Raw genomic sequence first — 19604 nt, forward strand, 5'->3', positions numbered from 1 at the left:
GCTCACTTAGACGCTTGTTTGTTTGTTGTTTTGTTTTTATCTTTTATAGCAAGGGTCACCAGGCATTTGTGGAGAATCACTATAGTTTACCCAGAGTTGCCCAGACTTTGAGAAAATAGGGCCACTCTCCATGGATAGAGCCTCTTGCAGAGCTGTGAGATGAAATAATAGAGGTCCTGCTGGAGGCAAGTTTCTGTTTATTGATAGGCATTAGTTTTATAAGCAGTCATTTTCTTTTCTGTGTCAACACATAAACACACGTGTACGCTGTGGTGGACTTGACAGAAGTCCAACAGGAAAGTCAAATGGATGATGACTGCTGCTCGCCTCTCTGTGCCAAATAGAATCAAACCCCTTTGTTTCTCTATGACTCAGGTTCAAAATCTTACATCCCAGTGGTATTCAGGGGCCCCAGTCTAGAGAAATGAGTCAATGCCTGAGATGATAATTCATTTTATTCCAACAATACATTCACGGTTCTGAGATTTTCTCCTCTTCTGTTTAAGCTTTCGGGATATTCTCAAAGTGTTTCCTTCCAAAACACCTCGGGAAGCTTGCCACAAATCAGTTCCAACAAGGTCAGTGCAACCTACATATCCGGTTCACAGAAAGTTTTCTTTCCACGCATTGTGTGAATACTCAGTCCAAAGTCATCCCAACCACCGCGTTCGTGAACAGTTTCTGATGTAGAGTACTAAATCTTGTGTTGCTGTGATGAACAGCTTGGAGCAACTCTAGTTTATCTCAAATAACACTGAGTCTATTGAAAATAAAAACTACTTCACTACTATTTTGATCTTATCTAATGCACACAGAGGAGAGTCTCAGGTCCAAGGAAGAAAAGGTCACCCACTAGAACGCCGAGAGGAACGCTTGTTACAAATTTTAAACACACATGTTTGTTTAGGTCGCAGGTTGTTCACTAATCAGAAATGTCAAATATGTTTGAGATGTTTAAATATATTCACAATCTTCCAGATGATGAATGGTAATCTGCATGGGTTCCTTACAGCATTTTTGGATATTAACACCATAAGTTACACAGAGGTATAGCCATATAGAACTACATGCTTACTAGCCAACCATGACACAGAAAGTTATTGATGTTGGATAACATTGACTAAATTGTTGCTAATCCCCCCCAAAAGCTCATGCTGACAACACTAGTTGCAGACATCAAATCCCCAGATATTGGTTCATTTTATTCAGGGCATCACACACCGTGTTCAAATCATTGCGTAGGTCCTGCACTACGTTTTCAATGCTTCTGGTGTCTTTCAGAATTTCAATACTCTGTGTGTAGGGGTTGAAGTATACTGAGAAGGGCCGGGTAATCGACTTTGCAAAGTCCCTGTAGAATAAGTGAAAATAGAAGGGCACACAATCAACCACCACTGGTACAAGAAACAGACAGACAGAAGGAACAGCTAGAGACGTTTAAGTTACTTTCTGTAGAATGAAGGAAAGCAAGTTTACCTCATCTTTTCCTTGGCTTCTTCAAAACTTTCTGAAACAAAGTAAGCATCCTGGAAGGTGGTGATTAGGCATTCCTGCAAGCAGGTTGTCTTTGGGTCAAAGGCTTTTACACATGCCTTGTCAGAAAGAGCGTGCTGTAAAACATACCATAGAATCCATTCAAGGCCATAATAAGGTTTCCAAACTGCCGTGGCATCACACGTACTCGCTCAGTAATCCACAGAACGAGTTACTAGTCTACTATGGCACATAGAACCCTCCCTGTGGCAGGCAAATTGGTGTTAGGGAAGGGTTTTGCTTGCTTGCTTGTTTGTTTGTTTTGCTTTTTTAAGTCTCTTAGAGAAGCTGAAGGAGAAAATGAGCTCACCTTATTATTTTTATATACTATCAGCCAAATCTGCATTGAAGGACAGTTTAGCGCTATCCCCTGACACAAATGGAATTTTAAACCTACACTATGAATAGAAGCAGGTACAGGAGAAATATGCTCCTAAATTTGTTTCTATAAGCAATGTGCTGAAATTTCACTTAAATGGCAGAAGTAATAATTACCTGCGTGGAAAGGTAATTGAGACTCTCGCAGAACTATTTGTGGACTCGTTGGGGGAGATTTTGAGTCCAGGTACTGTGTGTATCGACAGAGGCTGGGATGGACCTGTATATTGGAGGATGCTTGTGGAGCACCCACTTACCCTCCACAAAGTACAGCAGACCAATATGCAACAAATAAATATTGTCCATTGGGGAGCAAAGAACCAATATTAATAGCTACACTTAAACCCAAAGCAGGCATTAGAAAAACAGGAAAGCCAGCATAATTACTCTTTGGGCCATCGCTGGCTCCGTTTAGCTCACCACGTGCCTGGCACAAAGAACAGCAATGGACCCTGAATGACTAGGTCATCAAGAAAAATTCAGTGATGGTGGAAGCTAACGGTCATTTCTTACCACATGCCATCTGCCTGTTTCTAGACTCTCCATGGATGGTTCTGAACCATCACGTACAGAAGAGTTATTGGGAGGGGCAGGTGGGGGCGGGTATGTGAAAGCATAGATAGCCAGGCCTTCATTCTATCTGGTAAGTCTAGATGAAACCCAGAAATGAGTATTTTTAAGGCAACCAAGGCGACTCTGACATAAGTGTTTTTGAACTGTCTGGACTCCTGTGGATCTCGTTCTTAATTGAGGAGGTAGCTCCACTGGTGGGGAAGAAAAAGGGGATAGCAGAAATTGCCTTGAGCTGAGTGTAAGAAAACAGAGGCTGTAGCCTGCCTGCTGATGTGTCTGTTTGTCCACTCCCTTAAGGGAGCCGTTCAGGCTGGATGGTTCTAAAAAATGCTATCAAATGCAGCTTCTCGATCTCACCCAAAGCATTTCTCTGCCTCTCTGCTGTCTCAACCAAATGGTGAGCATTTCTTGAAAATGTACAAACCAGTAGCCCGCCCCATCACCTTCTTGGTGCATTCTCTCCAACAATTTCAAAGTGCACATGACTGTCTACAGCCCACAGTGAGGAAGGCCATGGTTTTCTGTGTCTGGAAATGCAACTCAGAAGCCGTCCTGACATGAGCAGAAGGGGACAAAGGGCTTGTCATTTGTTTTCCACAACATTCTGTTGTCCAGATCGATGCATATATGAATCGTGCAATGCAGAGGACCTTCAGAGAGACTCATTCTGTTTCAGGTCTGCAGAGCAACTTCATTCTGAAGCAGAAAGTCAGTATGTCTATAAACACAGCGCAGCGACCGTCAGGGGAGTTTGGTTCCACAGGACCAAAAAATCCTGTCCACGTTTTCCAAACAACTTTTCACTTTTACAAAATAAAATGTCTTTTGATGACAGCTACTGCCCCTTTGCAAAGAGCTGGCTTCCTGTTGGCTCGCTGTGACTTTCAGAATTAGAAGTTGCTTTCTTTGCAGCCGTACACTATGATTACATTTAACTGATGTGTGTTCCTCAAATTATCCATTCATCCATGGTTACACACTGAAGGAAGGGCACTGGCTAACTCAGTGTCCTCCGTGTTCTACTCTCTTTCCACTCCCTACACTGGGAGGCAGAGGCAGACTGGTAGCAGCAAAGGCTGTAAAAACAATTAAGCCGGGGATCCTTGGGACATCTCTGCTGAGCCAAACACTTTTTACAGAGTTGAGGACGCGCACAAAAGGAAAGGAACGTCATCAGTGAATCTCATAAGTCCCCGATGGCTGTAAAGACTTTAGCAGCCAGTCAGTGTGTGCACGGGGCATCTGCAGAACGTGTGTATTCAACAATGACTGAAAACAGAGTAGGTTCTGAAACATTCATCATGTGGCTGTTTCACTAACTCTCCAGATGTCTCCATTTGCTCATTTTAGCAAGAAAAGAGGATTAGAGTAGATTGAGAAAATCCTCAGAGGACAGGGTGCCCTGTCTTAGACTTCAAGGGGAAAACCCACTGAGTACACAGCTTACAGCTTAAGGCAACAATCATTAGGTAATATATATGATATGGCACTTAGTCAATATAATACTCAAGTGAAAATTGGGAGTGGACTAGATTTTGGTTGCCAGTTGGTTGGTTGGTTGGTTGGTTGGTTGGTATTTTTCTAAGACTATGTAGCCCAGGCTAGCCAGTACCATCTCCCTATCTCCCTGCCTCAGATTACCAAGTGTGGGGATTACAGGAAACCACCACACAGACCCAGCAGGAAGCTTACTGTTTCAAGTGCTCAGAACTCTGGTTTATTCTCAGGAACTGTATGTGACATTCTGGGTCACAGAGGCCTCTCCACCAATGGAATATGAGCGCAGGGCTACCTCCTGTCTGTTGATGGATGTGGGGACACTAACAATAGCCATGAGTTATGCTGGAAAAAAAAAGAGTCTGGTGCTGAGGGTGCAGCCTATGAATGAGATGCCCACATCTATAAGTAGTCTCATCCCCCTGGCAACCAACTCACCTTTGTGGTGACTGGCAGCAACATCCATGCTGCCCACAAGGTCTCCATTTCTGAACGTTCCCATAAATTCCAAGGGATATAAAATAGCATCCATGTCTCCTTGGGCACAAAAAGCCACTGACCAATTGGGTTTCTTAAGTCTATCTCTGTTCTTGTAAATTGCCTCATTTTAGGGAAGCAGCTACTACGCTCTCCCCTGTATGTTAAGGAAGAGATCTCCGTGAATATTGTCCACTCTATGGTGAATTTTTTTCTGAAGTGTTAACCATATTAAGCCCTAGCGCCTTCAAGAAGTAATTTGATTTTCTATAAAGAGGAGCTTTATAATGCTCAAGCCATTGCGAAAATGCAAGAACATTTAAGAGTCATCTGCTCCTATCTGAACACTCTGTAACAGTGGTTCTCAACTTCCTAATGCTGCAACCCTTTAATACAGTTCCTCATGTTATGATGACCCCCTCAGCCACAAAACTATTTTCATTTTTACCTCACAACTGCAATTTTGCTACTGTTACAAATCATAGTGTAAATATCTGATAAGGAGGATATCTGCTACGCAACCCCTATGAAAGGGTCTTCTGACCCCTCAAAGGGGTCATGACCCACAAGTGGAGAGCTATTGATCTAAACTAACCATTTCTGGTTTCCTCCATAGTGCTAAAGGGAGGGGTATACAACTGGAGCCAGAACTCCTGCCTTCTCAACGCGGCTGTCTCAAAATCATATTGAACCTGGATAGGCACAAAGTTAGGCATGAAGTGACCTAGGAAAACTGCAGCTGGCCCTTGGAAGCTGTGCTTCTTGACAGCCCAGTTATCATGTATGTACACTAACAAAGAGTCTGCGTCTTCAAAAGATGCTGGCTTCCGCAAAATGTCATTTGCATCGCCACGGCTTTGAACCCCCACCCCACCCCACCCTACCCCACCCACTGACAGTCTTTTCAAGATCATGGGAGGAAAACACATAAAAGGAGAGAAATAAATATTCATCAAAGTTTCTGGAGAAATCAATTCATATCTCCCCCTTCAGTTTCTCCCTTTGAGGTGCCCTGTTCCTGTCTCCCGTTGGAGTATCTTCACTTTGCTTTGCTGAATAAACGCCTGCTTGATCTGGCTGTTTCTCAACTGAATTCTTTCTTTCAAGAAGACAAGAACTGAAGTATAGGATTTGCAGTGTGGTTTTAACAAGGCCCATAAATACATAGCACCCTCCACTCTGCTGGCGTAAACTGATCAGAGCAGCCTCTCCGACTGGTCCTGAGGATAGCCATGGCACTCTTCCCCACACGGGTGCCAGGCACCAACTAATTGGCTCCTGTAAATAAGTAGGGACTTCTTTTCCATTTTAGCCTTTGTAAATATCCTTTTGACATCAAAAACCTCCGGTTGCCAGAAGGTAATGACATAAGACAAGTCAGAGTATACATCTAAATCTCTTTGGAGTTTAAATTTGGTTCCATTCCTTCCTATACAATTTGAGGGCAGCTAGTGGATTCGATAAGCGAAGGTTGTGGTCAGAATTCAATGAGAAATGCACGCAAGTGGGCAGCACGGGAAGTGCTCGACATATGTGGTTATCACTCCTAACTCAGTCCAGGGAGGATTACTAGTGTCACGTGTGCTGCTCAGTAGGCGTTGCCTCCCTCTCCCCCGGGGTCTAGAAAATGTTGGGAAAGAATGGTCCCAGTTTGAGACTTGTAAGACCAGACTGCACTAGAGGCTACACTGGCTTATCAGCTTGACATCTTCCATCCTCTCAAACACCCTTTCTGCAGTGACACACAGGTATCACCTCAACTATCTGAGATGCAAACCCTGTGATCCTCACTCTCTATATTAGGACTGGTTAAACTTGGGGAAAAAAATATCTCAAGTGTGAAGTCAGATTTACAGGTAGCTTGGGTCCTAGATGCCTACGCTCACACCACAGTACAAACACTCCTGTGCTCACACCACAGTCACCTTTTCCCATGCCGGAGCAACAACAAATAAGTAGATTTGATTATGTATGCACGCCCTATGCATACATGTAAGTAATACCTTTTTGAACCTCGCTTGCATATTCACCATTCTAAGCAGGCACAATATGAGTTGTGCCTGCCAAAGCCTCCAGAAAAACGGGGTCAACGGTTGCAACGGTGTAAAACATTTCAAGGTAATAGACAACTTCATTCAAAACTGCAAGGATGTTTACATAAAGGATTATGGTAATGCTATTAATTAAAGCCATGCCTATATTGGATCGATATCTCTATTGCCAAATTCAGCAGTGGCTCACCACACTTAATACTGCTCAGTGATGCTAAACTTTCCCTGCATGGGCAGGGAGCAGCCTCCCTCTTCAGCAGACATAGCTCAGGATCTCCATCCACAGTCCTTCAGCATTTGTTCTGTCAGTACTAACAGTCCCCTCTTAAAGAAAGGAGTCTTGAGCCATCTGACTCCCTGGTAAGGATGGGGAGCTCAGCAGCTGAGTCCATATGTGGTGTTCGTTACCTACAGCAACACTGACCTTCCAGGTAACCTCAGAAAACCTGAAAGGCCCTCAAGACTTTTCTCCACAGCCTGGCAGTAATCCCCAGCACTGCCGGAAGTGGCAATAAATACAAATGATCCTAATAAATAGAAAACTGCTTGGAGAATGCTGATTAATAGCTATCTAAGGGTAAAACAATAATTCACAATGCAAGGGCATCCTAAAACTAAAGCCAAAAACAGGCAGTCAAATATCCTTAAACCTGAAAGAAAAAGAGACGTGTGTGTGTGTGTGTGTGTGTGTGTGTGTGTGTGTGTGTGTGTGTGTGTGTAATTTTAAGCAATTACTATAGAGTAGGAGTGAAGGCCACCAAGTCTTTGCCCTGAAGGGAACAGAGAATTAGAACTCTTCCATAAAAAAAGAGTAGAAACTGCTGTTTTTGCCTTTGAAGTTGATTAATATTTTAAAGGCAAGATGCACACTTCATCATTAGCTATCATTTCCTTCCACCTATCCTAGTTTGAGCGTGCAAACTCCATAGGTTCGTGAGTTTCAACATTTGCTCTCCAGTGGTGGCACTGTTTTGGGAGGTGTAGCGCTTTCAGGAAGTTGAGCCTAGACGTAGGAAGTGAATCTCTAGGTAGTGGTGTTGAGAGCTGTAGGCCAGCACTGCTCTGACTTCTGGGTCAGCTGGGGAGATGTGAGCAAGGCGCATCACCATCTCCCTCCACCGTAGTCATCAGTCACTCCTGTCGCTGTGCCTTCCCTGGGTGATGGCCTGCTTCTCCTTAAACCGTGAGCCAAAGGAGACCTTCCCTTCCTTGTGTCGCTTTAGCCAGATGACAAGGGGAAATAACGAACACCACTTCTGAAGTGAGCAACCTTCACAGTTGGTTCTCTAACATGATAATCCCTTTCTCGGGACTTCCCTGCAAGGCTCTGTTTCTCTGTCAGGTTTGAGCTTGTTGAAGAAAGTGAATAAATGAGGAAGGAATTAGTAAATGAAAAATAATGACTATACTGTTAGATCAACTGTAGACTGGGGAGAAAAAAAAATATGACATGAAAGACACAGGGTAGATGGCAGTAAAAGGCCACCACTTATCCTATTTTCAATCTGCTTTTCAAAGTTGACTTCCCAGGTGACTTAGTTCATGGTTAACTGTTCTCTGCCATGACAGGACATGTAGAAAAGGCCCATCTTTACAGGCTTTTGGAGTCCTTACCAGTATGCCAACCATCATGGTGAGGTGGTTTTTAATCAAATTTATGCTAGCTAGCTTTTATGAGCTTTCCCATAGTTGCTTTATTTTCATGTCTCAAAATAAAGTCAAGTGCTTTTTTTTTTTTATGAGGGAAAAAAAAAATCAAAGTCCTCCTTCAAACTACACATTCCGCTCTTGGAAACACTTGGCCAGCTCTGGAGAGCAACATCTTCGCCCTCAGGAAAATTACAGCACAAATCTTAGAAGTTTTATGTTCCAAGAGAAAAAGTAAGCTGTGGCTACTTAGATAAAAGTTATGAAGACTATACCAAGGCCCCCAGCGACTTAGGGGCCTATATTTGGACATCAGTTGGAGCAGTAGAAAACTCTGCAATAGATAACTTCATTCAAAACTGTACGAATATTTGCACAAGAATTATGATAGTGCTATTAATAAGGCTATCCCTACATTGGGCCTAGGGCCTTAGTATCTTTCTTCATATTAAAATAAAAAGAATATGTTCAGGGGACTGGGGAGACAGCTCCGTAGCTAGGGATGCTCGCTGCTGCTCTCTCAGAATGGGAGGGCAGCTCATGACCACCTGGGAGTCTTCCAGCTTCCGTGAGCATCTGCACTCCTATGCACACGCATGCACACACATGCAAGCATAACTGTTTAGGTATTTAAATGAGCTGTGAAATGTTCCGTGCACTTACAGGAACAAGACAGACATGGAGAGAGGGGTTGCTAAGGATAAATGCCAGTGTTCTGCATTCTCTGTGAACAGTTGGAAGGTATTTCTTGAGAAAAGAGCATCTAAATTGTAAAAATGGTCCAAAACAGCGATCACGGGGATGCTGGCGTGTTGAAATCTGAAAATGGAAGAATGCTAATGACCAGAGGTGACGGACCTGAACAGGAAGCTTCACGGCAGACAATGCCCTTTGCTGTACATATTTCTAGCTGATTTCCATTTCCAGATAATTCTTTCCACACCCATAGAAACAAAAACAACAGATTCACCCCAATGCTGCCTACACATGCCTCATTAACCAGACCAGGAGACCCTGTCAAAAGTTGGGGGTCATGAGAGAGATTTGTTTCTTTTGTTCCTAGAATAATTTATAAATCATCTGAATAGAATGTAAATCGATGTAGCCCAGAGGTTTTGTTTTCTTTTTCAGGGGAAGCAAGAAGCACTCTTTGAGGGTATGGTCTTATAGGATACGATGTCATATTATCGCTGTAGGCTTTGCCCACGGCACTAAGGTTAACAACTAAGTGTATTATTGGTGACTTTTTTTTTTCTTAAAGAGCCAGCAAAGTGGCTCAGCAAGTAAAGGGCTTGCTATATGCCCCTGACAACCTAAGTTTAATCCTCAGCGCCACATGGTAGAAAGAGAACCAATTTCACAAAATTACTTTCTGATCACGCATGCGCGCGCGCGCACACACACACACACACACACACACACACACACACACACAATGGAGAACATTTGTAATTGTTCATCACATACTAAGTTTTCATTAGTTTAACCATTATCCTTTGTTCTAGCCACACCCAGCCTTAGTAAGTTCCCAGGATGTTCAGGGCTTTAACTGAAGCCCAGCTGTTACCCACTCCCTTGGTCTGCTGCCCATCTGTGCACCCTATTCTTTCCTGATCCACCATCCCAGTTCCTGGGGTCTCCTGGTAAAAAGCAGGATAGGATCCTCAGAAAGCCTTCTCAAACATGGCCTAGCACGTCCTAGACACATTGTTGTTCTTTTTCTATTACCCACCTGGTTGTTTGTCTGGCACTAGATGTCAAGTCCTGTATAATAAGAGCCTCAGGCTATTGAATCCAGAGCACTGATCCTGTGGTCTACACTGCCTGCATTTGGGTGTGGCTCTAGCACACTAGCTGTGTAGATTAGACAGGTCCTGTAATGGCTTTATGTCATCAAGTGTCTCATCTCTAACAATAATGACATCAGGTTCTTACAGGGACTGTGTTGATGTGTACAAAAGCCCTACACTCTATGTAAGAATTCAATAGCTCCCAGTGTTATTTTCCTTGAATTCATCATTTTCCATCTTTTGGCTCCCAGTTTCTGGCATGGTACGTGGCACACTGTAAGCGGAGGTTTTTAGGAATTGAATAAATTATCTAATTAATGAAATTATAAAACTAGCAGACTCGATAAAACTGAAGTGAGATTGCATCTTTCGAGAATACAAATAAGCAAATCACCCCAGTAACAACACATTTCCCACCTGTATTGTACAACAGCAATCAGTGCTGAAGAGAACGCCATAAGCTAGTCTATAATCCTGCTCTTAGTCTAAACAATCAAAGAAAGATTAAGCTATTTTCAGTATGATTTCCAGACTGCACATCATTCTGCCTTCTACATGCATCAAAATTTGCTAGAATGTTAAAATCATCAGGATGTTCCAGAGCCCACTATTTCCAAATAAATGATTATTTTACTATTTAAGGACAAAACAACTTCTAAGCATCACTCATACATATAGCCTGCCTCTTTGACACTATGTTTATTCAGCTTGTTTTCTTTTAAATTGTTAGATCACAAGGTTGTTGTTGTTGTTGTTGTTGTTGTTGTTGTTGTTGTTGTTTTGGGGGGGATTTGGGGGTTGGGTTTTTTGGGGTTGTTTGTTTTGTTTTTTTGTTTTGTTTGTTTTTGTTTTGAGACAGGGCTTTTCTATATAGCCCTGGATGTCCTAGAACTCACTCTGTAGACCAGGCTGGCTTTGAACTCAGAGATCCACTTGCTTCTGCCTCCTGAGTGCTGGGATTAAAGGCGTACACCAGCAACACCCAGCTAATGCACAAATATTTTAATCTACATTAGTTCTAGGGAAGTTGGAATAATCTCCACTTCCTCTTTAAGAGATGGAAGCTGGGGAGTCCAGGGAGCCGTGGAGGAGGCAGGAACCCGAGCAGCAAGGGCAGGCAGGCTCACAAGCAGATGAGCACCCCTGTCAACCCACTGCCCACTTCTCAACACTAAACTGAGGCCAGCCTTTTGTTTCCCCGCACTTGAGCATACATTTGCCATTCCTGTTGATTTGGGCACATGGCTGCTCATCCATTTGAATCACACCACAAACTCAGGGTGGCTTGACCCATTTTCATAGGTGCAAAAAGTTAGGTCAGCACCCACATCTGAGGTGCCAGATCCTCTGTATTAAATATGTATGGGAGCTGTGAGCAGAAATGCTCAAACAAACAAATCAATATCTTCTATGACCTTGAACCAGTTTGCCTGGGGAAGGGTATTTTCATTCACAGCTTCATACCTTCAATTCCCCGATGGAGGACAGCAGCCCCGCTCCATAGGCCCGCAGTTGACCCTCTTGCTTGCAAAGGCCAAACTCGATTGTGAAGAAGTAGCACTGAAAAAAAAGAAGAAGAAGAAGAAAAAGATGGACACACACATTATGCTGGCCAACAAGCTCCTTCACAGAATAAAACAGAACCCAAAATAAAACGTTGCACTACCCATAATTGTCTTAAATTTTTTAATAAATTTAAATCAGGAATATTTGTTGTAATTCATTCTCTCGCTTAATAACACTGCCCTGGTTTAGATATCACAATGAACTTCTAGTTAATTTCAGCACGTGATTTTTTGCAAGTTTTTTTTATGATTAAGGCAATATCCCGAATAATAATCCTGACTTAAGTTGAAAGAATATAGGAAAAATGTAAACAGCAAGGAGTCTTTTGATTCCTGTATTCAGAAACTTTATGGAGCAGATCACATTTGCTGCAATAACTTTAAAAATAAAAACCACATAATTAAAAATGAATGAGTACATCTTAGTGATACCCAACAAGAATATGGCACTTGGCCGGGCCAAATCGAGCTTTAGTGGCATAAATACGCTCAAGAAAATATGGGGGGAAAGTGTGTTGCAATCCAATCATCTCAAACCTATGTTTTCAATCTGATTATTCATTCAGAAGACATTTACTATCAGTGGGTAAAGCGTGTCCTGAACAAGCACAATGGTCTGCGCTTGGGTCCCTGGCACTCACATAAAAGCCGGGCATGGCAGCACGGTCTGTAACCCCAGAACGAGGGGAGGCAGGCAGGTGCCAGCGTCTCCCTGGTCAGTGAAGCTAGGAAAACGGCGAGCTTCAGGTTCAGCAAGAGATCCTGCCTCATTAACGAAGGTGGGGAATCACAGAGAACAGTAGTGACACCCAGCATCAACTTCTGGTCCTCACATGAGCAAGCACACCCATGCACATAAACATACAGAAAGCACACAAACTAATGTGTAAATAAATAAATATTTTTCATGCCATTTGTTGAAAATCTACCAGGTGCCAATGTTTAGTGAAGAAATAAAAGAAACAAACACACACACACACACACACACATACACACACACACACACATACACAGAGACACATATATGTGTGTATGTATGTATATATGTATATATGTATCATACCTATCAAAACTATAGTGTCAGCATGTTTTTAGTAAAAGATTAAATGGATACTAATACGTGAATGTGTATATGCACGTATATGCATACTTTTTTTTTCAAAAAGGACACAATTAGGTGCTTTGGGATGTGGGAAGAGCTTGAGAAGGGGAGAATGTGATCAAAACACATTATACAAAACTCTCAAAGAAACAGTAAAAGAGGAGAAAAAGTAAGTAAATCAAATCTGCAACTTCTTCAGTTGGCTTCAAGAAATCAACCTGGAGGGGGGGGGGGAAAGTCTGCACATCCATAAAACTCACAATGCTGTTGTGAGGGGCTAAAATCACACTATTTTTGCTCTAATAGAGAAGTGAGAAACTAGCAACACGTAATAAGAATTGAATCAAATTAGCGCTGTCCTGCGTCCGTGGTGCTAGGGCACTGAAGGTGTTGAGAAAGAGGAGAATTTCAACACTCCTGAAAGGGGGGCAGAAAATAATTATAATTTCTAGCCCATGACAGCTTGCTCTATTTTTATCCAGAGGTTGAGCTGTCCTTTGGTTCTCAAGGGCTTTGTTTACTGTTTAATGCAGGGATAACCTCCGAGGTGCAGTGGGCCCATGCTCTGCATAACTGAGCTACACCCCAGAGGACTGGACACTTCCAAGCCATGGGGCTTCACCCCCGCACACAAGGCCACCTTCCTGATTCAGTTGCCAGAGAAGCCAAAAATATAGTCATTCCACCAATGAACATGCCTCTTACTCTGTCCCACATTTTCTCTGTTTTACAGCATGCTGCTTTTTTACATCACCTAGAATGCTTTTACACACGATATAAACTGTTTAATCTGTCTCTCCACACTGAAGTATAAACTCTATGCCGTAGGTATTATTCTCTAAAAGCAAAAGAAATTGCAGTGCTGTCGACACTTTGCATCATTCTTCATTTGGGGAGGCTGTCCTGTGTTGCAGGATGCTGAGCACTAGTCTAGGTACCAATAAAATGCCCCACCTCAGGGGTTTTTGTTTTGTTTTGTTTTGTTGTTTGTTGTTTGTTTGTCGGTTTGTTTTTTGTTTTGTTTTGTTTTGTTTTATTGCAGCTCCATAAAGTGGCTGTGCTGCTTGGTTTTGTCAACTTGACACACACCTAAACATATCTCGGAAGAGTCTTCTAATTGAGAAAATGACTCCCTAAGATTGGCCTGTAGGTTAATTGCAGATGGTGTCGCAGCCCACTGTGGGCGGTGCCATTCCTAGGCAGGTCCTAGTTGCTATAAGAAAGCAGACTGAGCAAAGCAGGTAGAGCAAGCCGGTAGGCAAGCCTCCTCTGCCGTGGCTGCTGCATCAGGTTCCTGCCTTGAGTTCCTCACCTGCCTTCCTTAGGTAGCAGCTACAAGCTGTAAGATTGAGGAAATCCTTCTCTCCTCAAGTTGCTTTTGGTCACTCTGTCTCATTGCAGCAACAGAACCCCTAAGACAGTGGCTTTTTAATTAAAACCTTATTATAAAGAATTTGCAAATAAAAATAAAATCACACACCAAAATCCGATGTCTGTCACCTCAGTGAACTTCTATACAGTTACAACAGCAGGGAACTTCACACTGGATTTTGAAATTTCCCTATTGACTACATTTTTATGCCCAGTTCCCCATGATGCTTTTAAAGCTACATCAGAACATGTGTTTTCTGGCCAAAAAAAAATGTACACTAGCATTCTAATGCCCCTGGAAATGTAAATTAATCTGGCTTCAGAGCCTTTGTAATTGCTAGTCCCTTGGGAGGTACACTCTTCTCCCTGGATATTTATAGAGTGGTCATTATTTTTCCCTTTTCTCATAAAACATACCCCGACCAGTTTCCCATTCCTCCACTCCTCCCAGCTTCCTCCACCTCTCCTCTCCTCCAAACTCACTCCCCTTCTTTTTCCTCTTCAGGACGAAAAAAAAAGCAGGCCTCCAAGAGATGATAGCCAGACAGGGCAAGGCAAGATACAATAAGACAAGGCAAAAGCCCTCATATCGAGGCTGGATTAGGCAACCCAATAGGGAGAAAAGAGTCCCAGGAGCAGGCAAAAGAGTCAGAGATACACCTGATCCCACTGTTAGGAGTCTCACAAGAACACAAGCCATAACACACAGACCCTGTGCTTGCCATTTCAGTCTCTGTGAGCTCATGTGAGCCTTGAGTGGTTGATTAGGTGGACCGTGTTCTCCTGGTGCCCCTCATCCCCTCTGACCCCTACAGTCTTTCCTCCTCATCTTCTGCAGGGAGGAAGGATCTCCAAGGGGAAGGATCCAATGGAGATCTCCAACTTAGACTCTCTCTCTCTCTCTCTCTCTCTCTCTCTCTCTCTCTCTCTCTCTCTCTCTCTCTCTCTCTCTCTCTCTCTCCCTCATAATGTCTGACTGTGGGTCTCTGCAACCATGCCCATCTGCTGCCGGAGGAATTCTCTCTGCATTTCCACGTCTCATTCAGAAGTTGGTTTGTTTGAAAACTTGCATCTTAAATGTCAATCCAGTCATAGAGGACTCCCCTGACCACAAAAGTAGTCATGCTTTATGCTTCGTGTCTGTCTGACCTGTCACAGGAAGGGCATCTTCCACCCAACATCATCCTGTCCGTTGACTGTTACTTCCATTGTTGCCTGTGTCACTCAGCAGTGTGAGCCATGACTGGACCAGAGCCTTGCTTCCTTCTTCACTGCAAAATCTCAGCATTTAGACAAGAGCCTGGTATTAAATACTTGCTAGAAAATTCTGTAGATTAGGTGAATGCGCCCATGAATGGAAGTCACAGTCCAGAAGCTAAGAAGTGTATGCGAGACTACAACTCAGGGGCCTTGATGGCTTCATTTTCCTTTACTTCATAGTAGACACACAAATCTAACTTATGACTCATTCGTTCACCCAGTCACTATTTACCCACCGATACTCACCAAGCTCTTACAGGAATTATTATAAACCAACCAGGGGTGGCTTTGCATCCCTAGTAATATTCTGTTTGTTGAAACTGAGTGAGATCTGCCCTCAGCACCTCAGGGGAAGAAAAGCATAGGGTGGGATATCAGGACAAGAGAAGAAGTCAACCTCACTGAGGTCTCATGAGAAGGACCAAATAAGAGGTACTAATGTGTCGAAAGTTAAAGTAAAGCCCTCAAGGCTCTTTGTCCAGGCAACTGTGCACACGGTGAAGCAAAGTCCTCATATGTTCACAAAGAAGCCTGCAAGGCACGTGGTAACGCAACCCTTCTACTTCACAAAACGGAAAACCTCAGCTGAGGAAGCTGGGCGATGTACCCAGGACGCAAACAATGGCACTAAGATCTAGAGCTCAGTGTATTACAGCTAGACATCAGCATCTGCCATCGCTTACGGCTTCTAAATAAAAAATTAGTAGCTGTGTGGTTTTCCTTTACAGCGCAGTGACGGGAAGATGAAAGTCTAAAACAAGGAACCTGGAAGCTCGTGCCTTCCTTTCTTCTGCATCTCTGATTCATCCTGAATTTTTACCTCAAAACGCAACTTCCTTGGGACCCCTGTGTTGAACACAGAGAACTTTGTGGGGAAATGTGTGGTCATGTTCAAAGGCATCCAAAACACACTGATGGAGTTCAGCTACAGGAGCACTCAGGGCAACTGTTGTTAAGTGTATTTTTAATTTCCCTATACTACATCATTGTGTACGGAATGCATGGCCACAGTGGTCACCCGAATCAGAAGAGGCTGACAGGGCTTCTGAGGCAACTCTCCTGTCTCCCCCTGGATTTGGCCTTCTGTCTGACTTTATAACAAGAATTAAAAGGCCTGTGTTCGTTTGACTAAAGACTCAAGCGCTGAGTGATGCATTACCCAGTGTGTCTTTAGCTAACGTGCTTCTAGAAACAGAATGGCCTGCAAGGGAAGGGCCTGTGCATCCTTCCCATGGCTCCAGTGCTCTCTGGCCCCTTACTTCACCTGGGAGTCCCTCCAAAAGCTGTGCCCTTACACGGCTCCATCTGTCCCTCGTCTGCCCACCTTTCTCTTTGGCTTCCTTTGTTCATCAGAAGAAAAAAAAAAGCCCCTGGCTGCTGCTTCTGCAGGCAGGCTGCCTTCCTCATAGAACCAGACCTTTCGCTCTGAGACCCTTTTCCATTTCCAGCTCTGTGTGTGGCTGACAGGTAATAAGTAATGCTGAACCGCATCCAAAACTCACGTGCTGGCAAAATTTGAATTAGGGGCTTGCCAGGAATGCTATTTCACTTTCACTAGCAGTGTAAACCACCACCACTGACTGGGGAGAGGAACTGGCCACACGTGTCTACCGCCTGGCCTTCTATTCAAAGCCAACTTACAGTTGAACTGAATGACCCCTAAAAGTGTCTTTAGAGTTCAAGGATAGCTAATTGCTTCTGGAAATTTTAAGAAAATCTAATTTATCTTCCTCATAGAACTCTCCAGATGTGGATCTATAATATATTCCCTTGAGATTTTCCAAACAAATATCATACCTATTATCACAAAATAAATATGCAAAAGGTGAAGAAGAAAAAAAAAACACTCTGAGCCTTGTAAAAACACCTGCAAAAGAGAATTGCTGATTCTTGGCCGCTAATGTCTTTTAAACAGAAACAAATAATAATAATAGTAAAACTAACACCTCCCAAATTGAAGGGTACTTTTCATCAACACTGATGTTCATGAATTCTAAATTTTATGTGCAGTGGTGATATATAATTATTTGTAAATATTTTATTTGAATATAATTACATATAATCATTAGCTTAAAACCAAAACAGGAATGATAGATAGGACCTCTGCCATAAAAGAAAAGCAGAGTCATTTACATGCACAGTCATTAAGCAAGAAAAGAAAGCCTGAGTGACAATCTGAAATCCAAGGGGCTGTGGAACACACCTAAGAGAATGCTGGGGGAAAACAGATAGGTCGCACAATGCTGCCATCTTCAGGTTACTGCTGGTAACACACCATTCTCAAAACAGGTCTGCCCAGATCAAAGGTTGGAAAAAACCATGTCCAGCCATCTGAAATCATGCCAACAAAATACAGAATGGTCTCATGTGGTGACTGAAAAAGGTCTCTCTTCAACACTGTCCTTATGTTTGGGGTTAAAATCTTAAAAGTCTTGCTGTGATCACATATTCCAGTTAAAGAGAAGCCCAGCTTCACTGTGGAATACTTGCTGGAAAGGACACTTTCTGTCCTTTTTTCCCTGTTGAAGAGACTCTCTGCCTTTGACTTTTAAAATGCCCTGTATGTTCTGGAATCTTCTGGGACTCCTTCTGTACTAATGAATTGGGCTAAAGTAGTGCATAGGAATTTTCTAGGCTAAGAATGCTACTTATGTCTCCTTCTCTAGGAAAAGAACTTAATATGTCACTTAACAAATTCCTAGGCAGATGAGAGAACATGGGTGACATGTTTTCTGTCACCTTTCCAAAAAAAATTTATTCTTGCATAATAGTCACATATATTTTTATTTAATAGTCACACATACCATCTCACATCTAGAATCCTATTATCCACTTATCCAGGCAAGAAGTAAGAAGCTCACAAAGAAAGCTGAAAAGAAGCTGACTGAAACTGTGACATTTTAGAGGCTGTGCACTAAGTTCCTTGCTTATAGGAGACTCCTTCGCGCTCTTATCCCAGTCCTTGGCATCCTTATCTTCCACACAGCTCTCTTCACAAACTTAGTCACGGGCTCTTAAATCCCAACATAAGAGAACAAGAACAATACACAAGAAGAGAGGAAGATCCCAAAGACACAGGAGCATGGTATCCAGTGACTGGATAACAAAGTGCTCCCAAACTTGGAGTTATCACTAGACAGGAGAATGTACCTATGGCTTCAAAGCACTGACTGGGAACCTAGCACTGATCAACACGGCCACTCGCATACAAGCTGCCTTTCCACACGCTAGTGAAGCAGACAGAGAAGTTAGCAGCTACACTGTTTAAGTGAGAAAGCCAGGACCCAAAATTCTGAAACTATTACTTATGAATCAAACTTTAGCTTCCAACATCAGATCCAGCAGCACCTTGCCTCCTGGGTGACTGAGCTTCCACACGCCCAGGTATTGTGACCAGCCATCCTTGGCAGGACAGGGCCTAGTGCTGAAATAGCTCCAGGGGTATAAGTGGCTAGTATCTTTCACTCCGTGGGAGCCGTTGGAAATCCATCTTCCTGTAGTCCTCTGTGGAGTCTGCCTCCACCACTATCACTTCTCTGTGGCTAACAGGCCAAGGCTTGGTGCCTGCAGAAGTGGGTCCTCCAGGGTGGTGCTGGCAATGGTTGGCTAAGGACAACACTCAGAAAGAAGGAATACCTCTGAAAGATGTTCCAATACCAGGGGCCATCTGGTCAGAACAGATAGAAACATGTGAAGAGGCTCGTTGGCCACAGACTTTCCTTTCAGAGTACTTGCTAAAATGTTTCTACTTTTGCTCAGTGTACTGCTTTGCCAGGTTGTCTGAGAAAGAGACAGCCACCACCAGCTCCTCCCACACACCTTTAGGTCACCCACCCCACGACCCCAGCACCCACCCCTAGCTAGTCTGAAGTTTAGCATCTTCTCAGGTCTCAAACAGTGCATGCTTTCCTACTTTTGGCCTAAATTCCTTAAGCTTGACTAAATCACAGTAAGGATGGTGCCTGGTGGTGAAGCGGGAAGGGTTAAAACTGAGCTATTAGCACAACAAAAATAAGTACCGGAAACAAAGGTGAAAATAAAGGCTGTGTTATTTAAGCCAGGTAGGTCTCCCTGCCCTGGCCACAGCACACCACTTCCTCCCATGTCCCACAACACATCTGTTGTCATTGCTTAAACCCTTTGAACTCTAAATACTCCTAAGAGTCATACATTAAGCCAAATCACACTAGGGTAGCAATGGCTGCCCAGTCCTTCTCCCCTCACAGCAAAGGTTCCTGAAGAGGAAATCTCCCCCAGGAATCTGCCTTGTTGAAAGAAAGGAGTTCTGCATGATTTGCTGGTTTGCTCTGAGTTTGCTGGGCTTGCTACTTAAAATAAAAGTGTAAAAGTAACAGAAACA

The 19604-nt window shown here is 43.2% G+C and overlaps 1 protein-coding gene across 1 annotated transcript in view; it reads right to left on the reverse strand.

The window, feature by feature from the left end:
- Window positions 1-264: 264 nt before the first annotated feature.
- Window positions 265-19604, reverse strand: part of TPH2 (tryptophan hydroxylase 2) — a 112598-nt gene continuing 93258 nt past the window's right edge. The window contains exons 10-12 of the mRNA XM_084795156.1: window positions 11411-11506; window positions 1477-1610; window positions 265-1351 (exon numbers count right to left, since the gene is read on the reverse strand). Of these exons, the coding sequence (XP_084651282.1) occupies window positions 1177-1351; window positions 1477-1610; window positions 11411-11506 (405 nt within the window). The 3' untranslated portion in view covers window positions 265-1176. The remainder of the gene's footprint in view (window positions 1352-1476; window positions 1611-11410; window positions 11507-19604) is intronic.

This window comes from Acomys minous (genome assembly GCF_964271855.1).
Source record: "Acomys minous genome assembly, chromosome: 9".
In the NCBI taxonomy this organism is placed as follows: domain Eukaryota; kingdom Metazoa; phylum Chordata; class Mammalia; order Rodentia; family Muridae; genus Acomys; species Acomys minous.